The 25,172-nt window shown below is 40.8% G+C and overlaps 1 protein-coding gene across 1 annotated transcript in view; it reads right to left on the bottom strand.

Moving 5' to 3' along the window:
* The window catches only part of WSCD2 (WSC domain containing 2), a 135,006-nt gene that overhangs the window by 45,059 nt on the left and 64,775 nt on the right, over nt 1-25,172 (bottom strand). Inside the window, exon 3 of the mRNA XM_072600237.1 lies at nt 1,159-1,273. Coding sequence (XP_072456338.1) covers nt 1,159-1,273 — 115 coding nt within the window. The remainder of the gene's footprint in view (nt 1-1,158; nt 1,274-25,172) is intronic.

Genomic DNA, 25,172 nt, shown 5'->3' on the forward strand with positions numbered 1-25,172 from the left:
TGGGTTGAGAATGGATCAACAGATAACACTTATGACCCCCAAAGAGGTAGGGTGATGTTGTGGATAGAATACTGGACTTGGAGTGAGAAAGACTTGAGATGAAATCATGCATCACTTGCTTTTTAACTGTGTGACCCTGACCAAGTTACTTAACCTTTTGTACCTTAGTTTCCTCATATGTAAAATGAAAATGTTATACTTGATGGCCTCTTATGTCCCTTCCAAGTTCAGGTCTAGTATCCTCTGACCTTGTCTCCCCACCAAAGATCCAAAGAAAGATTGAAAAAAGTAAAAACTGGGGGAGATGAATTTTTTTCCTGTAAATATAGTGACCATGATGATGGCTAGCATTTCTATATCATCTGAAGGATTGCAAAGCACTTTATATTTCACATTTCATTTGATCTTCACAATATCCCCATGAGGTAAATGCTATTATTATCATCACCCTCGTTTTGTATGTGAGAAAACTGAGTCTAAGAGAATTTAAGTGATTTGCCCAGGGTCACACAGCTGATAAATATCAAAACCAGGATTCTAACCCAGCTTTCCAAATTCACACTCTGTTTACTGTGTTACACTATCTCAAATGAGTCCAATTAGCTGGAGTAGGGCTTAGAATAGCTGACTCATGCAAGGCTAGAAGTCCTTACTCTTGGACCACTACCTCCTTCATAGACCTGCATTCCAATGATCAGCACTTTCACTGGTGGGTTCAGTAGTGGGCCCAAAGCCAGAGACCCTGCAGGCTGACAGATTTGGTGTCCAAAGAAAATTGTCCATTTTTTAATGCATCTTGGCATAACGCCAACAACTGGATAATTATATCCTAAAACCTCATCTTCATCAGTTTGGTATCAGATTTGTAAGTTTCGCGGACAGGCTCACTTTCATTGGTCCAGAGTTGCTAGCAGATCACCTGTTTCAACAATATTTGCTGCTGGATGGTGGGGAGGACCAGCAAGCCCCCTGGGCCCCTGATTGACTTGCATACACCCATGCACTCCCTTTAGACCCCATATCCACACCTCTTGTGCCCCTACACCTGCACACTCCAAGCCCCCCACAGACAGAAAGGCAAAGAGCACCAAGTGGGGGGAGGTGGGTGGGGGATGGAGGGGCATCATTAGGGGCAGCTGGGCTTGCGTCCCACCCTACCGCTCAGCACAGCTGTCTTGGCAGCGGAAGACTGTCATCTTCTTGTAGTCAAAGAAGGATAATCCTCGGAGGGCGCGTCTGCTGGGGTTGTCCAAGTAGCAGCCGACGTATTTCGCTGGGGGGAGAAAAAACAGACCCAGCTGAAGAAGAAGCTTAGTGGGAAAAGAAAAACTGCCGAGAACAATCTCGGCGTTGGTATGAGAAGTGCCCAAGAGAAACAGATTTGGATGGAGTAAGTGGACCCAGCTCGGACTTTAAAACCTTGTACTTGGGTGACGTTGGGTATCCTTGGGCAAATCTCTGACCCTCCCTGGGCCTCAGTTTCCTCATTGGTAAAATGAGGAAATTGTATCCAACGAATCCTAAGATTTTTTCCACCTTTACATCTAGACAAGATAGGACAATGGAAAGAGCACTGGTTTTGGAGTCAGGAAAACAGAAAACTTTGGTTCACCCTACTACTCTCTATCTATGTGACTTTGGGCAAATCCTTAACTTTCCTGGGTTGTTGATCTGTCCAATGAGAGAGGTGAACTATTCAGACTCTAAGGACTCTGAAATCAATCTTCATTTTTTACCATGATGCCACCTCCTCCATCCAGTTAAGGAACCCAAGATCAGAAGTACTAGGCTAAGAGTGGCATCTTGGAGGGTGATTTGCTCTCTGCAGATGGGCAGAATGGGCAGGAATGGGTAGAGAAGAGAGATGCTTTAGACGGGATCAGAATGAAGTAATACCTTGGTGATCAAGCACAGGGTAGATGAACATTTGTCAAGGATGTCTTTTTGGGAATTCCTTTCAGGTACTTTCCTGAAGCACAGGTTTGACTATATCGTTCCCCTTCTCAATAAATTCCAGTAGCTTCCTATTATTTCTAGGATCAAATATATAAATTCCTCTGCTTGACATGTAAAGGACTTCACTACTCGTCCTGAACCTACCTTTCCAGTCTTTTTATACATTTACTCCCCTGCATCTTCCCTACAGTCAAGTCAAACTAGCCTTCTTTTTTTTCCCCTCCTACATGCAGGTCCATCTCCCTTTCCCAATGCCTAGAATGCACTCCCTCTTCATCTCTTAGAATTCCTAATCACCTTTATGACTTGACTCAAGTACCATGCCACATTAGTCCATTCCAGAAACCCTCAAATGAGGGGTTCTTAACTTGGGATCCTTGAACTTATTTTTTAAAATATATATTTTAATAACTGTTTCAAAATAATTAGTTTCCTTTGCAATCCTATGTATTGTGTTTTATTCCTTTAAAAACATGATTCTGAGAAGGGGTCTGTCTATGGGCTTCACCAGAATCCCAAAAAGGAGTCCATGACACAAAGCAATGAATTGTTGCCAGATGTGCGGGAGCCTCTCCTTGCCCCTTCCAATCACTTTGTGTTGGTTTTGCATGCACTATATACATGCACGTTTTCCTTCTGATAGAAGATATACTCCTCAAAGGCAGAAATTATTTGATTTTTGTCTTTGAATTTCCAAAGATTAGCATTTAAAGCTCTTCAATAGCCATCTTCTTTACACCGGACTCCCTGCCTCCCCACACTCTGATTGATCAACACTGCCCTAGCTTGAAAAGGTCAAGGTCTCCCACTGCAGCCTGAGCCATCTCTAGCTGTCCTGATCTATATCTGGCCACTGGATCCAGATGGCTCTGGAGGAAAAAGTGAGGCTGATGACTTTGCTCAGTCCTGCCTTGCTTAAATCCAATTTACTTGCAAGTTATGGCATCACTTCCCTGATGTTATGGTCCTTTTTAAGAATGAAGGACAAACACCTACAACAACCTGACTATTCCTTACAAGCAGCACTCTGTTACCTTATCAATGGTTGTCCCCCACACCTGCAATATTCTCTCTCCTCACCTCCATTCTTAGCTTCCCTGGCTTCCTTCAAGATATAGTTCAAATCCTTGCATCCCCAGGTACTTGTACAAAGTAATTAATTAATTCATTGCAAAGTAATCACTTTGAGATTACTCTCATTATTCTTGGTGTCACAGTGTATAGAGCACCAGATCTGAATACTGAGTTCAAATCTAGCCTCAGACACTTCCTAGCTGTGTGACCCTGGGCAAGTCACTTCACCCTGTTTGCTTCAGTTTCCCTCATTTATCAAATGAGCTGGAGAAGAAAATGGCACACCACTCCAGAATCTTTGCCAAGAAAATCCCAAACAGGGTCACAAAGAGTCAGACATGACTGAAAAATGATTGAACTGCAACAAAAAGTATTGACATGCTGTCTTTCTCCCCTATGGCTTCTTAAGGGCAGACATTTAATTTTTGCCTATCTTTGTAGCTGCAGTGCCTAGCATAATCTCTAAATACTTGTTGGCTGACTAATTGATGTTAAATAGTTGCTGAAATCCCTTCAAGTCTAGATTCTGTGATTCTGGCTTTGCCACTTACTATCTAGGTGAGTTCAGGCAGATCCTTCCTTCTTCCTGAGTCTGTTTATTCATCCATTAAATGGGCATTAAAATACATGAATGATCAGTTTCACAGCATTATTGCAAAGCAAGTGCTTGATGAACTATGTCATCATAAATACGTAAGTTAGCATATTGTTTTTATTATCAAAAATCAATCAACAGTGCTTATTGAGTACCTCCTGTGTCCCAGGCAGTGTGCTAGAGTCAGGATACAAATGCAAAGAATGAAACAGTCTCTGTCCTTAAGGGCACATGTCTTCTACTGGGGGAGGCAACATGTATACATGGAGGTCTACGCAAGATCATTACAAGGTAGTTACGGAAGGAGGGGCTCAGCAAGCATGAGGATCAGGGAAGTAGAAGGTGGCACTCAGCTACATTTTAGAGGAAGAGGATTCTATGAAGTGGAGGCAAGGAGGGAATGCATGGGGATTGGCCAATGCAAAGGCATGGAAATGGGAAATGGGCTATTGTGCGTGTTGTTCGTTGTTTCAGTTGTGTCCAACCCTTTGTGACCCCATTTGGAGTTTTTGGCAGAGACACTGGAGTGGCTTACCATTTCCTTCCCTATCTCATTTTATAGATGGGGAAACTGAGGCAAACAGTGACTTGCCCAGGGTCACATAGCTAATAAATGTGTGAGGCTGAATTTCAAATCAAGTCTTCCTGACTCCAGGCCCGGCACTGTATTCATTGAACCACTCCAGCTGCTCCATGAAGGGCAGTCCCCCAATGTGCATGAGGGACAGGAGGAAAGGACAGTTCAGTTGGATGGTGTGTAGTATAGGTGTGCCCTATAGGATGTTTCAGGAATGACAATGATAGATCTAATTCCCAGCTCAAAAAAAAAATGTTTTGCCCAGGGCCCAGACTTAACTCTATCCACAGAAGAAAAGAAGTAGTCTTAAATGAGTTCCAGAGAGCAAAATAATAATATCTCCCTCCCCTTCTCCAGGACACATCCCTCCTCACTACCTTTGTCTATTCCTGAAATATTTTCTACCAATGCCCAAGCGGCTCTCAGCATCAGTTCGCACATAGCTAGGCTTGCCCTTCCTAGCACTTGGCCGAAGGAAGAGGCCTCTAGGAAGGCTTGCATTTAATCAATCAGTAAACATTTATTAAGCTCCTACTATATGTCAGGTACTGTGCTAAGAGGGAAGGCTACCAGGAGAGCACCGGTTAACATGATGGGCTGAGGAGTCAGCAACCCTGATGTTTCTGTGTGATCAAGGACAAGTCCCTTCATTCGGCACAGCCTCAGTTTCCCCCTTTGCAAAATGGAGTTAATCATTCCTGCACTCGTTATCCTCAGGGCTAGTGTGAGGTTCCTGAGAGAGGATGGATTAATACAAACTCTAGAGCATCATAAAGTGTCAGTTATTTGAGGGGGCCACGTTTTGGCTCCCACAGATGTTTACTGGACAATGTCCAGCACATGACTGCTATTATTTTTCTCTAAACATCTGATTACTCTTACCTAACATTTGTGGACAAACAGGGCCCTCCTCCCATCTCTTGGTCCGATTTTATAGTCCTAACTGGACTTCCTTTCCTTTTTCTCTATGATGTTCAGGGGAAAGAAGCATCCATACTATCAGTCTTTGCAGGCTCACAGGCAAATCCCTCACATGGGCTGGTCTTTTCCTTTCATCCCCTGCATCATGGCCCATTGTCTTTCAGGAATCACTCCAGACAGGAACATCAAACACCGCTTGACTGGCAGCCCTGTTCCTCCCAGAGTGCAAAAGACAGACACATTCTGAAGCTATTAACCCTGCAGATCCAAAGAAGTCTAGATTTGAGAGATATTCCTGTCTTCCTGGGCTATCTTCTGTGCCAGACCTGCTTCTATTTGGGACTAACCGCCTAGTATCAATTTCTCACCCCTGATCCTTTAAGCAGTGGTACAGTTTGCAAGGATTTATTTAATAATGACATTTTAAAGTACTGAGAACCCAGAGTTGAAGACTCTAAGAACACTGAATGATAGTACTGGAAGGGACCTTGGAATACAGAATTTTTGAAGGCTTTTATTTTTTATAGAGGAACCTAGCTTTTCCACATATAATTCCAAAATGATCTTAACAAGTCACTAGATTGAATAATGACCAAGAAATCCAACAAGAAACATAAAGAAGCTCCTCTTCCAGCCCAGTACATCACAAAATGACAGCTATGAGCACTAGGCAAAGCATCCTGCCAAGAAACCAACTTGAGCTCAGGTGAATTGGCTGGAAGCCCACAGTAGCATGCATATTGAGGAAACTGGGAGAGGGTAAAGGTGGGAAGACACTTAGGGCTGCTGAGAAATGCCCAAGCAGAGCCCAGACGACATCCTTACCAGAAAAACCAAGGACAGAGTTCTGAAAAAGGCCATTGAAGCCTATTAGAGCTCTGAATACAGGTGAATCAAGAGAGATGGATTCCAGTGTCCAGGGCCCAGGAAACTGAGGTAAGGAAGTAACATGGCTTGACCACCCTAGCTAAAAGTTCAAGAAGGGGAGGAGCCTGGCCCCAAACCCAAATCAGGAATTGAGGTTAGAAATGTGCTTAAGTTGAAGAATATATCAAACATTATAAAAAATGTCATAGGTCCAGGGACACTCAAGATAAAGCCAGAAGGCAGTGACTCCACAGTAACTATTACCAGAGTTACAGATGGGAAAAAAAAGGTATGGCTACAAGGACTATAGGAACATCTGGAGAAAATGAAGCAATAAAAAGCAGAATTTTAAATGAAATAGGAAATCTGGAGAAATGTTTGGAATGAAAATGAGCACCTTAGAGCAGAAAGTAGAAAGCCTTGTTGAAATAATGGACAACCTAAAAACTAGAATAGACTAAGGAGTACTCAATAGCATTATGAGACATGAAATTTTAAAACAAAAATTAAGATTGAAAAATAAGAAAACATGAAGTATCCAAGACAAAGAAAACACTTGGCCTGACAAGATAGTCAAGGGGTGATAATTGAGCAGTCATCAGACTTCCTGAAGACCATGACAAAAGAAAAAAACTGGATTTTATCTTTCAAGAAATCACAAAAAGGAACTGTGTGGATTTATTAAAACATGAGGAAAAAGGGAAAACAGATTCCACAGATTATCTTCTGAAAGAAACCTCAAGATGAAAATTCCCCAAAAATATCATAGGTAAAATTCAGAGTTTCCAGGTCAAAGAAAAATATTGCAAGACTTGGGAGTGACTACTTTAATGTAGAGAAAATCTTGTGTTCCAAAAGACAGATGATAAAGTTTACAAGCCTGAATAACTTACCCTATAAGACTGAGTATAATCCTAGGGGGAAAGTGGATGTTTAATAGAATAAAAGACTTTCAAGCATTTTGGATGAAAAGAAGAGAACTGAGTTGCTATTCTGAATTGTAACTATATGAGGCAAGAGAAACTTAGCAAGGTAACACACATTCAAGCAATGTATTTGGGGTGAAATCATGATAAACATGCATTTTAATAACAGGAGTAAAGACTAGTGTACTTTCAAAAGCATGCTGTCTTCTAGGGCCACAGAGGGGATCTAGTGAGACAAACAGTGGGATTGAGTGTGATTTGGTTCTATTAAGAGAGGAAGAAAAAAGGAGAAAAAAAGGAATACATTTGGGAAGGTATGAGGAAGGGAGTAGAACTTCCTATACTTGCTCACTTGGGTAAGTGAAAAAATGGATAACAAGCATGGAAGCAGAAAAAGGCATCACTCTTATCTGAAGCATATATAAATATAATATATAAAATGTCTGCTTGTTCCCTCTCATGCACCCAGACTCTGGTGTAGTAATTTGTTAAATTCAAGAGGGAAAAAGACAAGAAGAGGGAAAGGGAAGAGAGAGGTTTAAAAGGAGGGGTAGAATTGGGGAGGGAAGAGTAATAAGCTAAACCAACTTCATCTTCAGAGGAAGGATAGTCGAGGGATATTAAAAGGAAAGACAGAAAGTGTAAGAATCTGTGATCAAGGTCTTGATCAGGGAAGAAAGAGATGAAGTGAAGTAGAAACAGACCTCTTCAACTGTAGATTACTAGTGCTGATCACATTCCTTCTCTTTCACCACATTCTTTTTTGTATGTAGAGAATGTATAAAAGGAAATAATGCAAGTAAATACACAGTTAACCATCATAATCATGAATGTGAATGAGACGAACTAAAAAAATGGAAAATGATGGCAAAATGGATTAGAAATCAGAATCCAACAAGATGGTGTTTACAAGAAACACACCTGAAATGAAAAGATTCATACAGAGTTAAGATGAAAGACTGAAATAGAATTTATTATGCTTCAAATGAACTAAAAAATAAGCCAACAAACATGAGCTCAAACAATTGAACAGTGAAAATAGAGATAAACAAGGAAATTACATTATGATAAAGAGGAACCATAGACAATAGAAATAATATCAATGATTTAATTAAGTAGGGATGTTCTGGCAAGCATTTAACAAAGAGCTCTTGGAGGGGGGAGTATACATGACACTTTAAAATTTAATCTGCAATATTAGCATTTTCTCTATCATTTTAAAGCCTAGATAATCAATAAATCAAGCCCAGATTTGTAGCATTTGTTGATTTCTGAGATGTAAAAGCTTACACTGATAATTAACAATAACCTTTCTCAAGCTAGTTCAAAATGATTCCAGAAATCCCTGAAAATAGGTAAAGATTGGCACAGCATCTAATAATTTAATGGGATTAATCAAATGACAGGGAGGAATGGACATAAAATCTATAACAGTTGGAGATTTCCATTGAACCCCTCTTAAATCTAACAAAAAAGATAAACAAGAAAGATGATAAAGCCTTGATAGAAGTTTAGAAAAGTTAGCCATGACATATACCTAACCAATCAAAAGTAACATACATATGTCTCAGGTGGCATGCACCTTAAAAAGCTGGCCAGGTACTAGGGCATAAAAGCCTCATTAACAAATGCAGAAAATCAGTACTATTAAACTCATTTTTATTGGCTAGAACACAGTAAAATGTAATTAATAAAGGGCCATTGAAGAAATGATTCAAACTTACATTAAGACCAACTTACTTAATCCTGAAGAAATGATATGTCAACAAACAAATCACAGAAATAAGAGATAATTTCATGATAGAAAATGACAACAATGAAACAATATACTAAAAGTTTTGGGATCCAGCCAAGTCAGTTCTGAGGGGAAAATTTATATTGCTAAATGCTTCAGTCACAAAAGAGATGAATGAATTGGGCACACGACGAAAAAATAAAAACTAGAAAAGCCACTCAGCCCAACTAGCCACAAAAATAGGAACCTTGAAAATCAGAAACTAGTGAACCTGAAACAAAAAATAATCAAAGTAATAAAACTAGGAGCTGTTTTTAAAAACTTACAAAATGGAGAAACCATTAGCTAATCCACCTTTTTTTTTTTTTAAAAAAAGAAAGTTACCAATATCAAAATTTAAAAAGGAGAATTTACAACAAATGATGAGAAAACAAAGGAAATTACTAGAAACTATTTTGCTCAATTATATGCTAACAATATCAATAACTTTTACAAAATGATTGAATATTTACAGAAACATAAAGTACCCAGAGAGAACAAGAAATAGAGAATTCAAACAACACAATCTTAGAAAAAGAAATAAAACGAGTCATAAATGATATCCCCAAAGGGGGAAAACCCAGGAACAGATGGATTTACAAATGAATTCTAATAAACATTCAAAGAACAACTAATTCCAATATTACATACATTGTTTACACTAATAGACAAAGAAAACATTCAACCGAATTCCTGATCTTGATAGCTAAGTCGAAGAAAATCAAAGAGAAAGAAAGCAACATATCAACTAGCCACAAGAACCCCAAGTAACCACAAAAGTACTGATGCAAAAACATTGAATAAAATATTAGCAAAGAGGCCATAGCAGCATATATAAAAGATTATACATTATGATCAGACTGAATTTATACTGCGAATGCAGGTTTGGTTCAACATTAGGAAAACTATAAACATGAGACCATATTAATAAAACAAAAATCACATGCAGAGAAAGCTTGAGAAAATATAACGGTCGTTTCTGTTAAAAACATCAAAAAAGCATTGGAATAACTAAATCTCCCCTCAGCATAATGAATAGTATCTAACTAAAACCAAGAACTAGCATTATTTGTAACAGAAAAACATTAGAAGCTTTTTCAGAGACAGGGAATAAAGATGTTATATTCATTGCTACTTATATTATTTGGCACAGTTTTAGAAATGCTAGTTATTGAAATAAGAAAAGAAAAAGAAATTGAAGGAATAAATATAGACAAAGAAGAAATAAAATGATTACTTTTTGCAAATGATGTGGCATACATTAAGCACCCTAGAGATAAAACTAAAAACTAATTGAAACTATAACTTCGTCAAAGAAACAGATACAAAATAAGCCCACACAATTTGCATATTACAAAAAAACTCATAGGAAAATATAGAGAAATTCCATTCTAAATAATTATATTACATGTAAAATAATTGATATCTATGAATATATGAATACAACTACAAAACATTCTCTACAGAAATAAAGGCAAATGTAAATTACTGAATACATATTAATTGTTTGCGGTTAGACAGACCGATACAATAAAAACGACAATACTCTCTAAAGTAATTTCCTTATTTGGTACCATAACAATCAATCTACCAATAAGTTACTTCTTAGAGAAAAAAATAACAAAATTCATATGGAGAAATTAAAGATGGGAAACAATGGAAGAGATTGGAAAGGAAGGAGAGAAACCGTGAAGCACCAAATCTCAAACTATATTATAAAACAATAATCATCAAAAGGGGTCAGATTAGTTAAACCAAGTCCAGAAATGAAAGAACACAATATTTGATATATCAAAAGTCCCCAGCTACTAGAATTAGCACTCTAACTTGACAAAAGATGCTAGTAAGAATGAAAAGCATTCTGCTGGAAATTAGATTTAGACCAACATCTCATGTCATATACCTCAATAAACTCCAATGAATATATGACTAGATGTAAAAGGTGATAAATAAATTAGAGAAATAAGGGAGTTTTTTGTGTTGATGTATAGGGGGAAAGATCCAAAGAAAATGAGAAAAAATAAGATCACAAATAGATAAAATGAAACATTTTAATACATAAAATTGAAAATACTTTGCACAAATAAAGTAAATGCAGCTAAAATTAGAAGGGAAATAATTAAATAGGGAAAACTTTGAGGCAAATTTCTCTAATAAAGTCTTGAAATCTAAAAATAAATGGTCATAGGATATGAACATTCTTAAAAGAATATAATTCTCAAAAGAAGAAAAGCAAGCTATTAACAACCATATCAAAAGATTCCTCCAAATTGCATTAATAAAGAAAAACAACTCCAGAATTCTACCTTACAGCTATCGGATTGGCACAGATGACAAAAATGGAAAATGGCAACTGTTGAAACATCTATCAGAAAGCAGGCAAAACAGTGCTGGGTTGGTGGGGCGAGGATGTGACTCAAATATTCTGATAAGCAATTTGGAACTCTACACAAAAAGTCACCAAACTGCACATGCTCTTTGACCCATCACATACTAAGCATGTACCACTACTAAGCATATGACTCCTACACATATACTGTCTTTCCCTCTAAAAGAGATAAGAGAATAAAAAGTACTACATGTGAAGATAGATAGGTTGACAGATATTATTTTTTTTGTAATAGCAAGGAAACTAAAGGGAGGTCCATCAATTGGGGAATGGTTGAACAAATTAGAGTATATGAAGGTATTGTAATATTATTATACCAAAAGGAATAATGAAAATGAAGGATTCAAAGAAACCTGGTAACATTTGTAAGAATGATGTATAATAGCAAGTTTCCTTGCTGTTACAAAAAAATAATATCTGTCAACCTATCTATCTTCACATGATGTATAGTGAAATGGAACTAAGAAACAATTATATAAGGACCATAAATATTGTAAATGTTCTGAAATTTCTATCCCAACACCCAAATGTATTGACTGATTAGGTCCTCAAAACAGTTCCTAGCCAGTTGGTGGAATGCTAGCTCTGGAGTTAGGAAAACCTGAGTTCAAATCCAGCCCCACATATTTACTAGCTGTGTGACTCTGGAAAAGTCACTTAACCTCTGTCTCAGTTTCCTCCCATGTAAAAGGGGGAATGATAATAATAGCACCCACCTGGAAGAGTTGTGAGGATAAAATGAGATAACATTTGCAAAAAGTACTTAACACAATGCCTGGCACAAAGTAGGTGCTACATAAATTCTTATTCCCTTCCTCTTTCCAAAATGTGTCTACCATGTCCACATGGGAACCTCAAGGTACCTCTAAGGGGTCTTCTTTTCTGGTTTTTTTAGCCCCTACCAATGTGTTTCCCATCATGATTAGCAGTTGAGAATTATTTAGTCATCTAGACTTAAACAGCTTTTAGAAAGGGATATTTACTAATGTGATATGGTTGATATTCCCCTAAAAGTGTGTCCACTACATTACCATACACAAGCATTAACAGAATCAGGGGAAAGGAGAAATCATGACTCCCATTTGCTCAAAGTACTTTTCTCCCTTTTGTAGGTACTCTCCTTATCTGTATTGTATGTAGTTTCATTGTTGAGTTCTCTGGAGCTGTGAATCTGTGTCTGGTCTGTTCCCAACCAGTCATTTCAGGGATGCTGCAAAGATACCCCTGGGAAGTCAAATCCTTCAGACCTCTGAAACTTGAAATGTTTTCCTCTGGTGAAAGCAGGAGTGGAGTGGGGAGGAAACCAAGGTCAAAGCCAAAGTGATCTATCCTTCTCTTCCCCTCCCATCCCACCAAAGTCACTCCTTGAGGGTAGAGTCTCTCGTTTCAGTGCTTGCTGAAATCTGGATCTGAGCCATATGCTCAAATCACTTGGGTTCTGAACTGGTCTTCTATTTTATATACGACCCACGAAGGCATGATTAAGTTTCCTCAGAAAATTATGCTACTCCAAGTCATCCAAAGTCATTTAACACTTGTTCTAAAGTTTTTGGCTGATTAGCTGATTCTCACCCGCTAAGGTATCAGGACACTATACTGGTTGGTTACTTTAGGTGCGGTGGGGGTAATTTGTACCATTTACTCAGACAACCCTTCCCTTACATAAAGTAAAACAACAGTTGAAAAACTAAAGAAATGATCATTGTCGTGACCAATCCCAACTCTTGAGATCTGATGATGAAGCATTTACCCACTTCTTAGAGGGATGCAGGATGAGACTTACACTTTAGGACATGGTCAATGTATGCATTTTCCTTGTTTGGCTGCCTTTTTTTAAGGGAAGCGAAGGAGGAAGAATGGGGGAGGAGAGGGACAGAGAGGGGCCGTTTGTAATGGCGATGCCAAAAAAAGGGAGAGAGAAAGAAAGAAAGAAAAGTGCCAATGAAACATTTTTTAAAAATGCACAGAAGTGATCAGGAGATTCAAAAGGCAACACAGTCGGATGAGACAGCTTTGGAACTAATTGCTGAACTGAGCATACACTTTTAAAAAAAACGACCAAGCCATACATAATGAGTCTCGTGGTTTCATATTCAATTCTCTTTTTCTGTTCTTCTTTTATATATGGAAACATTTATGTTTGGTGATGTTTATCAAGCCCTGAATAAAAGTATTTTTTTTTAAGTTGTAAAAAGAGGAACCCCTTCTTCCAAAGAATATCAGAACTGGGAAGGACTTTAGAGTTTAGAATGTTAAATCTGGCAAAGGCTTTAGAGAGAATGGAAAAGCCCAAAGTGACGTGGGAACATATGACAAAGAAAGTTGGAGCTGGAAAGATGTTTGAGACTAGAATGTTGGCATTCACAGGGCAGAATATAGTATATTAGAAAGAGATTAGATTAGAATTAGAATATAGTATATTAGACCTGAAAGGGAACTTACTACATAGAGTGTCAGAGCTGGAAAGGATTTTAGTCAATAAAATGATGATTTTTAGAGTGGAGAGGAGCCACAGAACAGACAATGTTTCCACTGGAAGAGTCCTTCAGACTCAGCATGTCAGATCTGGATGGAATCCTAGAATGTAAATGACAGCGAATGTTAAAACATCCAAAGTGCTAGGAGGACTCATAGAATGTTGAGGTGCAAAGAGATAGAGATAGGGGCTAAACCTGGGATTCAGTGGTGTGGGCAGCTCCCAGGTGAAGAGATCCCCTCTACCAATGTCTGCAACCAAGAGACAGAGAGAATTGCCTAAAGCAGTGAGGTTAAGTGCTCTCTCTGGGTCACACAAGTTGTTCTGTATTCACAGGAGGGAATCCATGGGCCTTTAGAAAATGGAATACAGAATGGGAAAAGTGGAAGTATCTTAGGACACAATATCAGAAGGGAGGAGAGAGAAAAAGAGAGAGAGGAGAGAAAGAGAGAGAGACAGAGACAGACAGAGGAAGAGAGACAGAGGGAGAGAGACACAGGGAGAGAGGAAGAGAGAGGGAAAGAGAGGGAGGGAGAGGGAGAGAGAGGGAGGGAAGGAAAGAGGAGAGGAAGGGGGAGGGGGAAAAGAGAAAGAGAGAACGTTTAGAACACAGAAGAGAATTCTAAAAATGAGTCTCCATACAGAACACACACTCTCATTCTATAGAAGAGGAAAATGAAGCCTTCAGAGGAACTGGCTACAAATGAAAAGAAAACTAGCCAGCCATCCTGACACTTTTGAAGGAGTAACATCACTGATCATAGCAAACCAAACGCTGGTCTCAGTAATTGCATGTCAACTGCTGGTCCTTTGGTGACTCCAGGAATGACCTGCTCGAGTTTACATGGTGGATCAGGGGCAGAGTAAAGACTAGAGCTCCTGTCTTCACTTCCTGGTTTCCCTCAATGCCCCTCAAATCCCCACTTCTACAGGAAGCCTTTGCCAATCCCCGTTAATTCCGGTGAATTTTCTCTGCTGACTCTCCAGTTTGTCCTGTCCCTAACTTATTTGTACATAATTATTCGCATGTCATCTCCCCCATTAAACTGTGAGCTGTTTGAGGACAGGACCTGTCTTTTATTCCAGAGTGCTTAGCACAGTGCCTAGCTAAAATAAATTTTAGTGGATTGATTTATTGATTCTGAATCAGGAGCTGTCAAGTCTAGAGACAACTCTGGGCCCCCAGTTTAGCTTTTTCTGCCCTCTAACATTACCTTTCATCCCTATACTACTATACAATATGAAACAGTCTGAAGGTTCACAGCTGTCTGTCTTCACAGATTCTAGTTTCCACTCAAAGTGGAAAGCCAGCCAGTGCTTGGGGATCTCTCTCTTTTACTTGGAGACATCAGCCTCTGATTTGGCCAGATTGGAGGCTAAGAGAGGCCGAGAGTTTGGGGGCACTTCCTTTCAACAATGATTTGTGCTTGGATTATTTAAAGACTTTCCTCAGGGTTTCTTTGCCTCCAATCTTGTTTCTTTTCCAGCTGCCAAAATCATGTTCCTAAGCCTCGGATCTGATTATTGTCACTCCTGGATCAGTAATCTTCAAGAGTTCCTTTGCCCTTCAGAGAAACTATGGTCTGGTAGTGAAGACCTTCTAAAATCTGTTTCCTTTCTCTCCTTCCAGTCTGATCTGGTGCTACTCACCTACACCTACTCTATGGTCCAGGTAAACTCACTAATAATGGAGGATGCAGGTATGGTGTCCTAGAGAGACTGTTACTTTTGGGGTCAGAAGATATGAGGTAGAAGCCTAATGTAATCTTGAGTAAGTCACTTCTGGGCATCAGGTTTCACTTCCACAAGAAGGAGAGGGGTGGTCTACTGGCTGTCCTCCCTGTCTACAATGGTCTCCCTTCCTCGCCTCTACCTTTAAATCTCCCTGACTTCTTTCAGGACTTAGCTCAATCCCCACCCTCTGTTGGAGGCCCTTGTCCCCTCAGTGGCTAACATTTTCCTCTTTCAGAACACCTACCATCTCCTCTGTAAGCCTCTGGAGTGTACCTACTTATTTCTATGCTGTTTCCCCCAACAGACTGTAAATTCCTTGTGGACAAGGCCTATGAGGTGTTTTTTGCCCTTGTAATGCCTAGGATGAGGCATTATATCTTAAACACAGTTAAGACAATACATTTACTGAATGACATTGAAACAGAATTTAAGATTATAAAATATTTTTATATATTACCAAACAAGCTAAAAGTGTTATTCAACTGTTAACTCTAATTATATTTTTGCTACAATACTTATCCCTTCCACATCACAACATTCCCCATTGCAGTTTCAATATATGGTGGGTCAGCATAAGAAATTAAATGGGAATTTGGGGGGAGTTTTGCGGAAGCCACAGATGATACGCAAAGGCCAGCAGATGACACAGAGCCTATGACCAAATACTTCGCCCAAATTTTACAATAAATTACTGTAAGCACCCCATAAAAGAAAAATTCAGACTTCTCTGGTATGGAGGACCAAAAAGTTTTATGCAAATTTTCCAGATGACAGGGAGTAGAGCGGTAGGAGGGGACAAGGAGGAGTGAGGGGTTGGGAGAGTGGGGAGGAGTCAGCACCACACCCCTGACTTCCATGATGTGGAAGGAATAGCTGCATATTATTAATATAATATTAATATAAGAATTTATATGTTAATGATATATAATAATTAGTATAATAATATGATATATTATTAGTGCAGCTAGGTGGCACCCTCGTGCACAAAGTGCTGGGCCTGAAGTCAGGAAGGCTCAACTTCCTGAGTTCCAATCTGGCCTCACACACTTAGTAGCTGGGTGACTCTGGGCAAGTCACTTCACCCTGTCTGCCTCAGTTTCCTTATCTGTAAAATGAGCTGGAGAAGGAATTGACAAACCACCCCAGTATCTCTGCCAAGAAAACCCCAGATGAGGTCACAGAGAGTCAGACATGACCGAAACAACTATTATTATGATTATTTAGGAAAATAGGATGTGGAGATGAAAGGAACCTTAGTGAGCGTGTGGCTTAGCTCCTTTATTTTAGCGAGAAGGAAACTGAGGCCTAGAGAGGGGAACTAATTTGCTGGTTGGGTAGCTAGTAATTGGGAGCGGTAGAGAGATAGGATCAGAACCCAGGCCCTCTAACTGTAAACTTAACACACCATGGTGCCTCTCCAGTAGATGATTCTTTACTAAGCTATTTAGACTCTTTTCCACCACAAAGATTCCCACCCCTACCTGCGATCAATGGCAAACATCTGCACACATCCGGTAGACCAGGGGGAAAGTCTTATGCCAGTGAACCAGAGCTAAAATAACAGGAGAGCAGGGCTGAACCAGATTAGACACCTTGTTGCCCTTGTCATTAGCACCAAACTCTAGTCTGGTGTTTAGTAAAGAGCCAGTAAAAGCTCTGCAGAAACCCTGCAGAAAGCAGCACCCAAACCTCTCAAGTCAGAGTTTCTCAGGAGGAAGAGGAATGATGCTGACCTAAAAATGGACAGAAGGATAATGTCGTGGATAGAGACTTTAGGGACACAGCAGTTGTGAATTTCATAGTCTGTTAATTCAACCACAGGGCAGATTGAGTAAGCTGCTGAAAATTTCAAAATATCCAAAGAAATTGGGTTGTCAATTCACTTACTAAGCCAGAAATCAGGAGCTGGGTTCTGATCTGGGCTCAGCTATGCTGTGTCACCCTTGAATTCAGTTAACTTATCTGTAAGATGGGCTGATATTCTCGAGGGCACTTCATATCTCTGACTTCCTCTGGTCTAAGGTCTCTTTCAGCTTAGACATTCTCAGTTCAATGGTCTCTTCTGGCTCTAATGCTTTGTGTTATGAAGATCCTCCCAGTTCTGACATTAATATCATTAATAATACCTAGCATTTATAAAATGTTTTGAGTTTGCAAAGTCTCATTTACGTGCACAATAACCTTGGATGGTAGACCAAGATAGGGCTCAGAGTTACACAGTAAATATTTGAGGAAGGTTTTGGGGATTCTTGGTTCTTCCATCCCTTCTATAGCCTCTGTAACCCTTCCCTTCCCAGGTTCTATGGTATTTCTCAGTTCTAAGGATCCTCTCAATTCTGACTTTCACCTCCCAGCTCTAACATCTCATGGTTACACTGAGGAAGATATGCAAGAAAACGTCATGGAGATTTGAAACACTGTGCTAAGCACTTTACAAATGTTACTGAAGTTTAATAAATGCTAAGTTATCCATGCCAAAACCATGGGAAGAGTTAGAACAGGGAGGAATCTGAAAGCAAAGGATGTTAGAGCTTTGAGGAACCTGAGAACAAGGGATGTTAGACCTGGGAGGAGCCTTAGAATAGGGAATGTAAAGGCTGGGAGGTGCCTTAACTTACAGAAGGGAACATTGAGACCCAAGCCACCCACTGAGTCAGGGATAAAGGCAGCATCAGAACCTTGGAGTCCTGAGTTCTCACTCATTGTCCTTTAGGAGGCAACATGGTGAAGGGCTAAAAAAGCTGGGTTTGGAATCAGGTGACCTGTGTTAAAATCCTAACCTATCACCTGTGTCACTTTATACAAGTTACTATCAGTCTTTGAGCCTCAGTTTCTTGAATGGGATGGCATCTATGTTCTCATTCAATCCCTGATCCTGTGGAATCCATCTGGCTTTTTCTTTCTGGCCTTATCTAGGAGAGCTGGGCAAGGACCACCTGTCTGTACCAGCTTAATGTCTCTTCCTAATTAAGACTTTCTCTTTCTGGAGGGTCGAAAAGGAAAAGAGAATGATGGAGAGAAATGTCAGGCCACTCCCTCTACCCACTCCATAGTCATAGCTCGTTGCTTCCAATTATTTTCAGCATAACTTGGCATTTCCACCATGCTGAACAGGTTTCAGGTCAGTTCATCTTGTCCATGATAAATCTAACTGATAGGGGACCTCTTTAGTAATTTTCCCCAGGCCAATGACTGATGTATGTTCTCCTCAGAATGAAACTTTTGACATATGTAGACTTCAACACATCTGAATGGCATCTGGAACAATGTAAGAAAGGAAGAGAAAGGAGAGAGTCTTAGCCCGAAAATAAAGCAGGAGTCCAATTAGCATGGGAGGAGATCTACCAGACACTGCCTGACACCTAGAACACTGGACATGGGATTCCAAGATTCAAATGGAATGGATGGCCTGCCTCAGAATATATTCTGGGTGCCATATTGTAGGAAGGATATTGCTCAACTGGAGAGAGTCCAGAGGAGGGAGACCAGGATGGTGAAAGTTGTGGGCCTGCAGAAAAGAAGGCAGGGCAAGCACTTGTCATGGTCAAGAGTAGGTCCAAGGTCAAGAAGCTACAGGTCAACATGACAAGGAATAAGCAGATCTCTGAAGTAAAGACAAACCAGGGCCAACCATGCATAAGGTCATGTGATTGAAAGATAGAGCCTTTGTGAATTGGGGATACCTAGACTTGTAGACTTAGAGATGGAAAGAACCTCAGAGACCACTGAGTGTAGCCCACTCCCTTTGTAGATGAGGAAATTGAGGCACTGAGAGGTTGGGAGACTTCCCCAAAATCACACAGATAGTGAATGGCAGCGGCAGGGTTTGTATTCATTTCCGTTGACTCCAAAGTCAGTAATACTCTTTCCACAGTAATCTGCTGCCTAAATTTTAAGATCTGAGTGCACTGAGACCAAGAAAATAGCAACCTTTGGGTAAGCAAAGTCATTGCTAGTGTAGGCAGAGGTCTTGGTATTTCTTAGGATCTAAAGTGAGAAGGAATCATCCAGTCCCACTTTCTCGTTTTACAAGGGAGGAAACAGACTAGATGAGGGGATGCAACTTTCTCAAGCTCAGGGAGCCTTATTTGTATGGAATAGCTGAGTTGGAAGAGGGAGGTCTGAAGATACAAAAAGAGCCCATTTTAGTTTTGCAAGTGTTTCAAATGTGACCTTGTCCCATGAATCTCAGAAAACTTGGGTTTGAATTCTAGTTCTGCGCTTGTGTGACCTTGTGAGGGATGTTTATACCTGCACTGCTCTTTCGGGTGACTGAGAAGACCCATTGAGGTAATGGGAACCAAAGTTTTGAAAATTGTAAAGCACTAAATAGATGTCACTTCTCTGCTTCGTAAGCTTCTATAGCTCCCTCTGTGATGAAATATAACTCTTCTGTTTTGCATTTAATGCCAACACAACAATCTGCTTCTAACCTGTCTTTCTAGACTAATTTCACAATTTTCTCTTTCATGCACTCTATGACCCAACCAAATTGTCTTTGCATCTTTTGTACAGGTCATTCTACCTCTTACTTCCTGTCTTTAAGACAAATGGTCTGTCACCCATGGCCAAGATGTTCTCCATCCCTGTGATATCACTCCTAGGAATCCATACTTCCCTTTGAAGTTCAACCCAAGACTGCTTGAATCTCCCAGGTTTTCAAAGCTCTTCCCCCAAATTTTGTATCTTATTTGAACATGTTCCCCCCTTCTAAATCCCCCCTCCCCAATGGCATGTAGGCTTAAATTAAATGTTTATTTTTGCATTTCCAGAATCTAGCCCCATGCCTGACACATAAAGGGTGTCTAATAAATGTTTCTTAAAAGGAATGGAATTAAATATTGGCTCAATTTTGATATTTCCATGCCCCAAGCTACCCCTCTGCCAAGTGCTTTGTGGTCACGCTGATCTCCTTAGGGGAGGTGTTGAGATTCCTTGATCTCTTATAGGAAAAACAATTCTGGGAAAGGCCATCCTTCCTTCTATGACTTGTAGTGGACATGGAAAGCTCCATTTTCCTCTTCTTGATCCAACCATGCTGGAATGGTGTACCTAAAGGGTGTGACCTCTAAACAGGTAAATAGGGCCTGGATTTTGCTCTGGTGCCATTTTCCTGATTCCTGATACTGCCTCAGCTTCCTCTAAAAAAATGACTTGACTCTCCACTGGGGGCCCATGCTGTTTAATTGCTGGCTTGATGAAGAGCGTGATTAAGGAACTTCTCCAGGCTGGGTTGGTGTGTGGAACGCATAACATGTTCCTGGTCCCTCTTCATCTTGTCTCCCTGTGGTGCCCAGCGCAACCCCAGGCATCTTTCCTGCAGAGGTCCCCATCCTCCCCTGCACCCCGGGATCCAAATTTCTCCCCACTTAAAGGCTGTTGAAAGCTGTTAAGCTGTTAAGTAGAACCTGCTCCCCTCTGGGGTGGGGGTAGTGGGGTGAAAGCCAAGTGCATGCTGCATCGGGTCAGGGATTCATCTCATTATGACTCACATTAATCGAATATGTTGGTTTCAGTTGCTGAGCTCTGAATAAGTTAATCAAGGACAGACTGGATTGATGCCTCCTGATTCTACAGGCAGCTCCGCCATGTGTGGGGGTAGGGACTGGGTTTCCTGTTTCCTTTTCTTTCTTGTCTCTCTTTTTTCCTGCAGGCAGTGTTGCCTAGTGGATAAAGTGCTGGACTTGAGGTCAGGAGAACTCATGGAATTTGAGAGTTTGCAGAGACTTCAGCAAATCATTCCCAAAAGGAAATTCCACTGTAACATCCCACCATCAGGGGTGATCCAGCCTCTTGTTTGAAGCGCTCCACCGATGGGGAGCACACCACCTCCCCAGGCAGTTCCTAAGGTTAGAACGATTTTTTCTGACATCAAGTCTACATTTGCCTCTTGTTGCTTCCACACATAAGAACCACCACAACTGGTCTTGCCCTCAGGGTCAAGTAGAATAAATCTAATATCTCTTTTATAGGAGAGGCTCTCAAATACCTAAAGACAGTCACTGTGCTCCCTGCCAGTCATCTCTACTCCATATTAAAAATACCCAGTTCCTTCAACTGATCTTAAAAGAACACAGACACAAGGTGCTCCTCCTGTCTGTCTTCCTCTAGACACTCTCCAGGTTAGCTGTGTCCTGTTTAAACCATGGGACCCCAAACTGGATGTCCTACTAGAGAAGAAGCCCAAGGAGGTCCAAGCCCAGGGGGACTATTAGCTCCCAATTCTTGGAAATTCTCATGTAATACAGCCCAGGATCACATGGATAAACTTAGACTGTCTGGCCTCAGATCTGACCTCTGATATTTACTAACTGTGTGATCATGAGCAGTTCCTTGGATTTTCCTCACCCTCAATTTCCTCATCTCTAAAATGGGGAAAATAATTGCTTCTGCCTCATAGGGCTGTTCTAAGGCTCCAGTGAGATCATCTATGTGAAGAAATTTCAAAGCTGTAAAGCACTATATGAAGTCAATTATTATTATTTTTGCTCCCTTCCTTCCCTCCCTCCTCTCTTCCCTTCTTTCCTTTCTCTCCTTCCTCTCTTCCTCCTTCCTTCCTCTCTCCTTTCTTTCCCCTTCCTTCCTTCTTTCCTTCCTTCCTTCTTTCTTCTCCCTTCTTCCTTTCCTCCCACCTTTCCTTCCTTCCCCCCTTTCTTCCCTTTTCCTTCTTTCCTTCATTCTTTTCCTTTCCTCTTTCTGTATTTCCTTCTTTCCCTCTCTTTCTCCCTTCCTTTTTCCTTTCTAAATGGAAGAAAAACCCCATGAATGCTCATTAATGTTTTTTGTAAAGTGCTTTGTCAACCAAAAGGAGAGAGGAAAGGAACTTGTATTTGTTAGGTGCCTATATTGTGCCAAGCATTGTGTGAAGCAGTTTACAAACATTATCTCCTTTAAAGGGTAAAAGTAATAGAAATGATCATTATCAGGATCCCGGAACCTAGAGCAAGAAGGGAAGTTGGAGGTCATCTAGACTCACCCTGGCCTACCTGCTCAACTACCTAAGTTTGCTGAGGAAGCCCCTGAGACTCAGAGGAAGGAAATCATTTTCTAGAGGTCATTTCATGAGAAAGTACCCCTATGAGTTGGGATTTCAAGCTTTCACTCCAGGGTTCCAGATCTCTCTTAATCTCTTCTAACGTTTAAGCACACATACTCTGTCCAGCACTCGGCCCTCCGTGCTGCCCAGGCTGGAGGCAGAAAGACTTCCCTTCTGAATGACTTGGCCTTCCTGCCTCAGATCCCTGGGGATTTTTCAGAAGGGGCCAGCCAGAGCCCTGGGCTGCCAACACAGCTCAGAGCTAAGCAGAGTGGGGGAGAATGTGGGATGTGACCTTGACCTGCAGTTTCTCATCTCTCCCCACAACAAAGCTCCCCCTGCTCATCCACCCAGCCTCACTCACTAAGAGTTAGAAGCCATTTTCCCAGAGGTTAATAGCAGTGGACATGGTGCATATGGCTGGAAATAAGAACTCGGGAGGTTTTTTTGCAGTGACTGACAGTTTATTCTCACTAACCATCTGGTTGAGATTCGGGAAATGCCAATTCTAATTAATCTAATGAATTGCAGCCATTAATACTGTTTTCCAGTGGGTGCTCTTGGCAGAACTGGGAGGGACAAGAAGATACTGGGAGCTGGGGTTTGGTCTCAGCACCAAGTCTATGGTCACTGGGGCCAGGAGGAAGCTGGCACCTTCTCATTAAGCACCAGGTGTATCAGCTGTCATCCCAAGATACAAATGTCCAGTTTGTAGGTCTCATCCCTGGTCAGCCCAATAAACTTGGCTGCATTCCAGGGTTAAATGTCAGATGTTTTCCGTTGGCTGTCTCACAACTGTGGGCTGCTTATAAAAAGGGGACCAAGAGAAAGAGTGAGGATGGCTCAGGGTAACCCATCTCAACTGCTGGTGGGAGTAGAATAAAGAATCTGAAATTGAATTACTTACTGGCACTGAGTCATCTCCATGTAATGAAAGAAGGGTGGTCCATTGACTTGAGGTCAAGAAAAATCAATGGGAAACTGACAGGCAATTCCTGGATGAGCACAGTCTTCAAAGCCATTCAGAGAAGGCACACCAGTTGGTCTGCTGAAACCAGATGTCTATGTCACTGAGTTCTGTTTAATCAACTCAGACCAGTGGGCTCCTTCATCCCATACCTAACATGGCATTCCGTGTAATGAGACTTTCATAATTGCTCCCTTGTGCTCAGGACATTATGGTTTATGAAATGATTTTCATATTTCTTGTCTCACTTAATTTTCAAAACAGGGTAGGGATCAGGGGTTTGAGAGCTGGAGGGGGCCATAGAGATGATTTTTCCAACCTCCATATTTTATAGAGGAGGGAACTGAGACTAAAAGAAGGGTATTAGGATCATTCATTTTTGTGGTGCCTAGCACACAGCTGGTAATAATGCTAATACTAGTTTTAATATTAGTTCTTATATAATGCTTTAAGATTTGCAAAGCACTTTACAAATATTATTTCATTTGATCCTGGGATATAGGTACTATTGTTATCCCCATTTTATAGATGAGAAAAATGAAGAATACAAAGTGACTTACTCAGGGTCACACAGCTACTAAGCATTTGAGACTGGATTTGAACTCAAGTCTTCCTGATTCCAAGTTCAGTAATAACAGTCAGGGTTTGAATTCAGGTTCTCCGAATCCAAATTTACCATTTTTATGGTTGACTTTAAGCCCCTACGGTTGCTGGAATGTGGACTCAGAGGACTCCCCTGCCTTCATGCATCCTCCTCATTCATTTACTCATCCACTCACTTATTGACTCATTAATTCATTCTCTCATCTGTTCCACTTGCACAGTTATTCGTAAACTTATTCATTCATTTATACATGAATAAATATTTACAGAGACCCTACTCAGTGCAGAGCCCAGCACCTACTGCTTGGTTGTCCTTTGATCTCAAGAAAACCAAAATGACATCACTATTCTAGACTTAAGTTTCAATGTGTCCAACTATGATTGATCAGACCAATTCGAGCTCGGAATGCTCTACCACAGGTTGGGCACAAATTGTCCCTGTGAACATTTGGAGTGGATACACTAAATTTTCACATCCTGTATTTCCTTTGAACTGTTTCTGCTTTGCTCATAGAGAACAGAACCTTCTCTGATGTGAGCATGCCAAGACGAGCGCTCCTGTGCCAGTGTCTCCCATGTCACACAATCAGTTCCAAAGTTCTTGAGAGTGTCTTTGTATCACTTCTAACCACCATGTGAATGCTTGCCCTGTGTGAGTTCATAAAATAGTCTTTTTGGCAATCACACACTTTGCATTGAAACAATGTGGGTGGAGTTCCACTCTCTGAAGCAAAGTTTGAATGCTTGGCGGTTTAGTTCAAGTAAGGACCTCACTCAGTGTCTGGTACCTTATCCTGTCTGGAGATCTTCAGAACTTTCCTAAACTATTCAAATGAAAGCAAAGGAAGGATAAAGACCTCACCTCCACCCTCAGGGAGCAGATAAGTCCAAGGCACAAATTACCATTTTAAAAGCAGAATTTGCTAGCATAGTTAGAAAAGGACAGCATACTTTGGAAGTCTCTTCTCCAAAGCCTGAAGGGGGGGGGGGGGGGGGGGGGGGGAGATGGGGCAAAAATGAGTGGCACCTCCAAGGCTGGGGTGATTCTCAGGCTCTGGGGGAGGGAGTCTTCAGGTTTGAACGGTATGATCAGGGCTGGGGGTTGAGCTCTTTGGTTTTTATGAGTGAGACACAGGAAGCTTGTGTAGACTCCTGTGACTTCTGGTTCAGCTTGGGACAGCCACAGGCACTGAGTGAGATCTCCACACTTGACTCTTTTTCACCGGCCACCCTCCAACCCCCATGGCCAGAATACTCCCCTTCTTCACTTCTTTCTC

Source organism: Notamacropus eugenii, chromosome 4, assembly GCF_028372415.1.
Source record: "Notamacropus eugenii isolate mMacEug1 chromosome 4, mMacEug1.pri_v2, whole genome shotgun sequence".
Classification (NCBI taxonomy): domain Eukaryota; kingdom Metazoa; phylum Chordata; class Mammalia; order Diprotodontia; family Macropodidae; genus Notamacropus; species Notamacropus eugenii.